The sequence below is a fragment of the Diprion similis genome, chromosome 6, assembly GCF_021155765.1.
Source record: "Diprion similis isolate iyDipSimi1 chromosome 6, iyDipSimi1.1, whole genome shotgun sequence".
Taxonomy (NCBI): Eukaryota; Metazoa; Arthropoda; class Insecta; order Hymenoptera; family Diprionidae; genus Diprion; species Diprion similis.
In genome coordinates this window covers 18870600-18878926 of record NC_060110.1, presented here as the reverse complement: position 1 = coordinate 18878926, position 8327 = coordinate 18870600, and the positions used below count along the sequence as shown (strand labels likewise).

The window sequence follows — 8327 nt, the reverse complement described above, 5'->3', positions numbered from 1 at the left end:
AAGAGCGCGCAACTTGACTGCAACGTCTCACGCTTTCTATGTGTCTCACGTCCCAGGCCGCAGTAGTCACAGTTATGACGTCATTGTCTGGTGGCCATAGAGCATTATATTTTGGAACGCACTCCAACGAGGCTGATGTACCTTTCAGGGGACGAATCGGACGAATGTAGCGATAATACGTCGATGGCCGGGATGGCCCTGATTATTATATGGAATATTTCGATTATGTAACCTCCAATATTTTGGGGGTTTTAACCTCGTTAGTTTCAACAATGTTTACCAATATATTATAGTAAATTAGAAAATATCAAGTAGCGATAGCAGGGATATAAAATAATGTCTATGAAATGGAAAACATTATTCCAAAATCACAATATACAAAAGAGGTTAAATTTCATTAATTTGACAGATCGTATCAGCTGTTCAACCCTGGCATTTGTACCGAAATGTCAGCCCGTTGGAGAAAAAGAATTATCGGAATTGGAAAGTTTCATAAGAAATTCAAATAAAATATGCGTTCTAACTGGTGCCGGAATATCAACGGAAAGTGGAATTCCCGATTATAGATCTGAGGGCGTAGGCTTGTATGCCAGGAGTGATCGCAGACCTGTATTGTACAAGGAATTTTGTGAAAGCAAAGAAACGAGACGACGATACTGGGCAAGGAATTACGTCGGATGGCCGAGGTTTGGTATCCTGATTACTTCTCAATATTCTCAAATCCAATCATTGAAGTGGAGTTGTTTGCTAATATCGTTTTTGCAGGTTCTCTTCTTTCATACCCAATTCTACACATAAGATACTGAAGAATTTGGAAGACGCTGGGAAAGTAAGCTACATAGTTACGCAAAATGTAGACAATTTGCATTTTAAAGCTGGAAGTAAAAATGTGATCGAGCTCCATGGAACCGCTTTCAGAGTTACATGTCTAAACTGTGATCATAAAATCTCTAGATACGATTTACAGAAAACACTACAGCAATACAATAAAGACATGAAGGCTGAAGCTCAGATGATGAGACCTGATGGTGACGTTGAATTGTCGCAGGTACCATCGACAGTGTATCAGAAAATTATTCCAAGTATTAAAATTTGTCTACTGCTGTATTAACATAAACTGCCCATTCTTTTCTTCAGGATCAGATTGAAAACTTTATCGTAGCATCTTGCGATAATTGTGGAGGAATATTGAAACCTGACATTGTCTTCTTTGGGGACAATGTTCCACGGGAAAGGGTGGATAGAGTAAAGCAGGAAGTGGAAATGGCAGATTCTCTGCTGGTACTAGGATCTTCACTTTCCGTCTTCTCTGGGTTAAGAATAATTCTTCAGGCAGTCGAAGCGAAAAGACCTATAGCTATAGTGAACATTGGTAAAACAAGAGCAGACCAATATGCTCAAATTAAAGTAGCAGCACGATGCGGAGAAATTCTTCCCAAAATTTGTTCCTTATGAGGTTATTTCTATAGAAATGTAAACTTATATAAAGTATCATACAAATTCAGGAAAATGAATAATTTAAATCATCAAATTTACTTATTTCCAATATTTATTATCATACATAAGTTTTATTGCTATTTTTTGCATCAACAAGTCTGAGTATTAAATTCATAGTTGAGTAACAGAAATAAATCCAGGTAAAACACAAACCTAGTTATACATTCAATTTGTTGAAATTATGGAAATTGAAAAACTATTTTCAGTAATGAGTTTAAAATACGAAAAATCATTATTATCTCAAAAATGATTCCTTTTCCTAATTTAAAATCAACTTCCGGAAAAGTCTCAATGAGTTTTAAATTCGATTTTCAATACTTGTTTCAATCTTATTACACATTCCTGACGTCAATGAACACAGTTTTCTTTTTGAAAAATATTTATTATTCGTTGACATATCTTTCTAACATCGAACTCGTGCTATAATTACTACCCATTAATTGAACATATTCATCAGTGTTTTAACCCAACAAATAAATGATGCTACGTATGAGTTCATCAGTTGTGTTATTTTTCAGAAATTTTGTCACATACTAGTTACTCTACCTTGATCAAGGAAAACCTGACTCAATTGTCCACTTAGGGAATACTTTCATATAGTTTTAAAAAACATATATTCATCTATTATTTGAAGCCATGATCTAAGATTTCAATGTGACATCAATAATGGTTGTGGCATAGTTTTCCTATACAGTACATTTATCGTGTTTGCTGCATCACATTAATGTGTGTACCCATGAATAATGTGTACGATCATTTGATTTTAGGTAGTCTTCAAATACCGTAAGATTATAACAGCTGATAACGACGATAACAAGTATATTTTTCATAAGTTATTCACCTGACAGAAAATCACACAGCGAAAGCTACTTTGTTACGCAGTATTCCAACCCCGGTAATGGACTTCAGAAATTTCAAATTCACTTGAAACAGGCTGTACTAAATTCCTGCAATTTAGAAAAATACTGATAATTTTTATTTACTGAGATTTGCTGCTTTTACCTGCCTTTCTGATTTTTCTTCAACAATAGGAAATGTTAGGCTGAAAAAAGTAACGTCAATTAGTCATTCTAGGTTGAATGACTTCATCATATACTGAAAATACATTTTATATATACATACGTATATCTAAATATTTACTAATTATAGTAACAGATTGTGCGCTTCAAATCAATTGTGTCTCATCAACAACTTTCAATTATATAATTTGGAATTGTAAGATGCATATCAGCTGTCGATGGAGATGTTTGAACTTGACTCGTGGAAAACATTTATGGAACATATAACCCAACTGAGTTCCTTACAAGTATAACAATTGTATCAATGAAATTGTGTAAGACAGTTATCTTTGGTAGCTGATCAATTCCTGTATCCACGCACAGAGATTCTAATCAAGAAAGCATTCTGGAAATTGATATATTCTTTGCAAACCAAGTTATAAGCAACTGTTCAAACGCTAATTTAGGCTAACTAACAAATACCTATTCAAAACAATTTTTAATCATTGTTTATGACTGCTTGATCCCTCCGTATTAGCCTCATCTTCCATGTTGCTTAGTGCAGGGCTTTTGGATGACCATACCATTGCAGCGCTCCTGTTGTAAAGAAATACTTTTGTCTAAGTAATGCACAATAGATATGATCAATTTGCTTTTTGTCAATTTAAAGAATGAATTACCACATTCTCACAGCAAAACTTTCATCTCGAACTCGTATATGAGTAAAGTTATGAGAATAAATTTAGGAAAAATAAAATACTGACCTGAAGTAACTATCGGGCATCACGTTAATTTGGTACCATAAAACAATGGCTAAAAGTACACTCCAAGTACGCATGGGACCAAGGATGATAGCCATTGTTCCATAAGCAAGCCAAAAAAAATATACCATACTTGCCTGCATGGTAACTAATAACACAAGCAACGTATGCCTTTGTAACAGATTTAATATTGTAGGAGGTTTCCTTGACGATTTTTCCATTAGATATACCCTGTAAAATATTTCATTATTGGTGTTAATATAGACGGGGAAATATTTCTGGTAGAAATTTCAGCTGAGAACATGAAATATTATTACTTGAATAAAATCACCTTTGGTCAGCACGATGAGCTAGGATTAGTGTGAGAGGTAATTGAAAAGATAATAATTGAAAAAAACCATAAGCATAGGTGAAAGATCCTGGGAGGTAAGATGATCCAACCCATGTGCCCCAAGCAAATATCATCCCAGTACGATTCTCGATTATCTCTCCGATACTCCATGGACCTATAAATATGAGTTAGTGAACACATCTTGCAAAATGTTACACGATTGGTTAAAAAAGTTATACACATCTGTACGTACCCACTGTTAGGTACAATACATATAGTACTAATGGGTAGAAAAGACGATCAATGGTGGACAGAATCCATAATTTGCGAAACCATCGATGAAATACTTTTATCCGTATTCTAGGACGCTGCAGCTTTCCACCTAAGAATGGGCAGATGAGTTTTCACTATTGTTCTGACCGAACGAAAACAGTTTAAAAATTACTTACTTTCGCAGAGCTTGTGGAGAAATCGAAGAACACTTAATGGAACCACCAGCAGAATCAGCATTGTGCCGAACAATACTTGAAACTGTGATCATTGTTACATTGTTAGTTTGTCATTCATTTTTGGTCAAAGCAAGAATAATTTCTCTATGTAGTTAAAAGCCATAAATATTGTAAGTGAAAAAAATATACTAAGTCGGAGAAATGAATACAAGTTTGTTACCACTTACAAAGTGACTGATATTAAACATAAGAACCAATCTGGGTAAGAGTCGGAATGACATTCTAGTTCCATCCAAAGAAAATGGCTGACTTGTGATTTTCTCTCGTCCTTCATTATCCACAACTCGTACCTGTGAAGGAAACAGCATGACTAATGATGGAAGATGCTACCCGTGCCCTTTCACTAAAGTCACGCCAGAACCTGATGAAGTTAAATACAGAGAAGCGAGGGTAATGCAGATTGAATGGAAAATGTAAGAAAAGTAGTTACAGTAGATACTAGTCGATAGTTATTAGTAATGCTGCTGTGGTAGCAATAGCCAATAAAGTACTGGTCACGTACTAGTCTTCTCATTTCGAACTTATGAGTAAACGAGATTCGTATCTCACACTATTTCCATGCTGTAATTTTGTTGATGATCTGAACATGATACAATTAAACTACTTAAGAACTATATCAATATGACAATCATTGTTATAATATGTAATTACTGCAACGAGAGGCCAATTCAATCAAAGAATATTATCAACACGGAAATAGGCAGCCCAGATTCTATAGAAATTTAGTTATGGTTACATGTACAGTATTTGAAAAATATAGAGCATATATTATGAAAGTTAAGCTACAGAAAAAAGACGATTTAAACAATATCAGTACAACTTTACCAATAAACCATTACCCAGTGTGATTAGAATCTCAACCAGTAAGTTGTTTACACAGAGAGTTTGACTTCAACAGGATTACTGTACTGGGAGTATTTAAACATCAGATTCTGTGAGCAAGCCAAACTATCTAAATGTCATAAATCGATGGTCTGACATCCAAATAACAGTATAAGTGTAAATTGCATGTTTTTCAAGAAGAAATTTTCGTTCAAAATCTCATTCAATATTCTGTGTGTAAGCAGCTTAACATGCAAGTAAACCTGTATATGATGGAGCCCACTTTTGTATTCTTTTGGATTCCATTTGACACTGTAAAGTGGCCCTTTAACTCGACGGCATTCCAACCATCTCCCGTTGTCAATCTGAACTTCAACCGATTTCAGATCTGTGATGGAGAATGCCAATACTCTGCAACAATTCATTAGCTAAAGATTGACTTTTTCACTGGGAAATATTAATTTTCAAAATTTAATATTAAATTCGATATTGTATTATAAATTGACCAAAAATTGTAAAAACAACAAAACAAAATAAGTAATGATTAGATAGCAGACAATGTTACCAGAATTGTTGCATCTCAATGATATAACATACATATGACATGAGATGATACAGGTAAAATATTCTACCCACTTTGTGCTTTTTTCGTGAGTTTAATTCTTAAATTAAAAGATTGGAAAAGTGAATAATAGCCAGTCCTGATTTTGAATAAAAAGCAAACACGAGAGAGATCTGATTAAAGCAGGCTTGATATGACTGAAGAAGTTTATGGGGATACATGTACGCATTGAAAGCAGTGTTTACCTGATGTGCGTGGATTCAAAAATAGACTGTAAATTCTCTTTTTGTGGCATCACGTATAGTGCATGTTTCGGATTGGTGATCAATGCCACAGGCCAGTCACGATGTTTTATGTCAATAAATGAAAATTGACCATGATCTATTGCTGCTAGTCGATACCTAACAATAAGTAAAAGTAAATGAGGCAGAACTACTTGTAAAGCCACACCGTAAAAACAATATTCGAAGTGTGCAATCTTCCATGCATGTTTCACAAAGTACTATAGACTATTATAAATGCCAACAAAGTCGAATTTTGTGGGTATTCATGCGCAATTACGTCAACTTTTTTCACAAGTATTAATGTAACGAGATAATTGTTTGAGGATATTTTGCAATTTCTTTTCATAATAAAATAAACAAGCCACTACATTTAGCTTACGCTCTGTTATCCTTCCAGTCCGCAAGTTCCAATTCCAGAAATCCTGCGTGCTGTAATGTGTACATGTTAGGCACAGTGCCACCCAGTGTATGAAAGTGTCCGCAAAGATAGACAAGTCCTTCTCTATATCTCCCTAAATTAGAATAATCTGTCATTAATCATGGCACATGATGGTTCTCACAAAATGCATGATGTAACACTATCTGATATTAAATACAATGCATGCAATTTTCACTCCGAATTCCAGAAAATTAGACTCACCCAAAATACTTCTAATTCCTCCGCTGCATTGCGCTAATATGCACGACGTTGGATAGTGCCCAAACCATATAATGTAATCTCCACCTTGTGCCCTTGCCTGCTGTACATATTTTCCAACACTATCCGCTTCAGTATTAGTGAAAATGCCGACAAAATTGAATGGTCTACGTGGCCCAGGTTCTAGGCAAGCGTCAATCGCAATGAAAGTATATTTCTCTGATCCGACTGCGATTTGATGCATATATGATCGCGGGTGCTCACGCCCTTGGATTGAATAGTTTAGGTAATAATTTTCTTTGGAAGCCAAGCTAAGCACATTGAAGTTGTCTGAAATTTTTATTGTACAAAACAGTTAAATGTAGACAGTGAATGAAAATATAGAAAAAAATTAAGGTGCAAGTTCATACAGATACTGATGATCAGTCATCAGCTTCAAGGGTTTCTGTTCCCACTCACTTTGCCATATTTTTGTCATTTCATTTATATACAATAGCTTGTATACTACCATGATTTCCTCTGACGTCGAGCCACTCAGTTTTTTTTAAAACATCCGTTTCCTCTAGAATCCTTCTATAATGCTCCCATTCTCCTTGAATCTGCCCTGACCCCATTCTATCCTTTGCCTTTGCATCAGTCAAGTCACCTGTAAAATCATAGTTTGTAATTTTTAATTGATACACTAACAGATTCGGGCAGACAAAATTTATCCCCCATGTAAAATGATATATTTGACGATATAGCAATCAAGTCAAATTCCATAATTTGATTCTAAAATAAGCTTACCAGAGGCGAGAACAACCGCAGGCCTGATGGCGCTAACCGTGATGTCACAAAATTCTTTCAATTCTGTAATTCTGGATGGATCTTGAAAGATGCTTACATGAATATCCGATATCTGAAAAATGTTACAAGTAAATCAATGCTCGTGCTGTGTGATCCGAAACGACAGTAAGAAACCAGCTGCATCTTGGTGGCGAGTAAGTTAATGTAAGTAAAAAGGTAAAGGTATCAATCTATGAAAAATTATAATCACAATCGAACCTGTAAAAACCAAACAAGGTGGTCAGGCGAGTCAAAAATATCATATTTCTTTGGAGGGAGCCATTGGGGTTCAGCGTCATCCAATCCTTCATAAAGTGGTGTACTGTTAGCGGCATGCGAATCAACGTTAATAAGATTGGCTACATTGGCCATAAACACCGACAGCATCAGTACGAAGACCAAAAAGATCACAGTAGACTTTGCTATCCTCATTTTGAACATTCAGTACATCTTAACTGTGCACAAGCTAATTTCTTCAACTCAAAAATCCGACGCTCAAAGCTTGATTTTAAATCCAGATTATTTGAATAAAATCGATCCGGTGTGGCTGAATTATGCCCGGCCACCTTTCAGGCGCCTCGAAAAATTGTACGTATTACAGCATATACATCGTGTGTGTGCAATAAAGATGTATGCGCGATGTATACAAAACTTCGCGATCAAAATAATAGATGGTTAGGTTACGAATTGGAGTTGGCAGTATGAATGAGGAACACTTTGGATATTAACGATTTTTCAAAATAATTAGGATACGCATATTCCGAGGCTTATCTTGACCAACTAGATAAGTATATAACGATGTACGAACAGGGATCGCACTGTGCATGCAGATTGGTGCAGATAATAAAAATAGTCTGGTTTTCACGTCGTCTGCTGACCAGCTGTCACGTTGACACTTCCTCATTGCCACCTACTTATTTAATTTCTTACCGCAGTGCATAATTTTGAGATAAGAAAAGCTTTGCGATAAGAAAATAATTTATCAATTGACAGTTGCCATCGATATTGTAAAGTTATTCTTTTTCTAATTCACCCGTCGAATCTAGTTGCGATTTAATAATAGGAAGTCAGTTTTGCGCAAGCGTTTTGACAGCTTAAATG

At 35.4% G+C, this 8327-nt stretch overlaps 2 protein-coding genes across 2 annotated transcripts; one reads left to right on the top strand and one right to left on the bottom strand.

Moving 5' to 3' along the window:
- The first annotated feature begins 166 nt into the window (after nucleotides 1-166).
- LOC124406429 (NAD-dependent protein deacylase Sirt4-like) lies at nucleotides 167-1720 on the top strand. The gene is made up of 3 exons (XM_046881830.1): nucleotides 167-686; nucleotides 766-1048; nucleotides 1138-1720. The coding sequence occupies exons 1-3, from the start codon at nucleotides 337-339 to the stop codon at nucleotides 1453-1455; spliced, it is 951 nt and encodes a 316-aa protein (XP_046737786.1). The 5' UTR covers nucleotides 167-336; the 3' UTR covers nucleotides 1456-1720.
- A 149-nt stretch (nucleotides 1721-1869) lies between these two features.
- On the bottom strand, nucleotides 1870-8093 carry LOC124406428 (transmembrane protein 62-like). Its single transcript, XM_046881829.1, has 13 exons — nucleotides 7446-8093; nucleotides 7188-7299; nucleotides 6910-7047; nucleotides 6405-6731; nucleotides 6144-6276; nucleotides 5726-5881; nucleotides 5182-5329; nucleotides 4264-4386; nucleotides 4037-4118; nucleotides 3841-3969; nucleotides 3588-3762; nucleotides 3260-3487; nucleotides 1870-3092 (listed from the first exon to the last, which is right to left on the bottom strand). Exons 1-13 carry the CDS (start codon nucleotides 7665-7667, stop codon nucleotides 2999-3001), a joined length of 2067 nt encoding a protein of 688 aa, XP_046737785.1. The 5' UTR covers nucleotides 7668-8093; the 3' UTR covers nucleotides 1870-2998.
- Between the last annotated feature and the right edge of the window lie 234 nt (nucleotides 8094-8327).

Excerpts from the sequence above, each read along its gene's own strand:
- LOC124406428 (XM_046881829.1), bottom strand. The coding sequence starts at position 7,667 with ATGTTCAAAATGAGGATAGCAAAGTCTACTGTGATCTTTTTGGTCTTC. Across the intron at positions 6,732-6,909 it reads CGACGTCAGAGGAAATCATG|ACAACTTCAATGTGCTTAGC; the intron begins GTAGTATACAAG and ends TAAAAATTTCAG. Across the intron at positions 6,277-6,404 it reads AGGAATTAGAAGTATTTTGG|GGAGATATAGAGAAGGACTT; the intron begins GTGAGTCTAATT and ends ATTCTAATTTAG.
- LOC124406429 (XM_046881830.1), top strand. The coding sequence starts at position 337 with ATGTCTATGAAATGGAAAACATTATTCCAAAATCACAATATACAAAAG. Across the intron at positions 687-765 it reads AATTACGTCGGATGGCCGAG|GTTCTCTTCTTTCATACCCA; the intron begins GTTTGGTATCCT and ends TCGTTTTTGCAG. Across the intron at positions 1,049-1,137 it reads GTGACGTTGAATTGTCGCAG|GATCAGATTGAAAACTTTAT; the intron begins GTACCATCGACA and ends TCTTTTCTTCAG.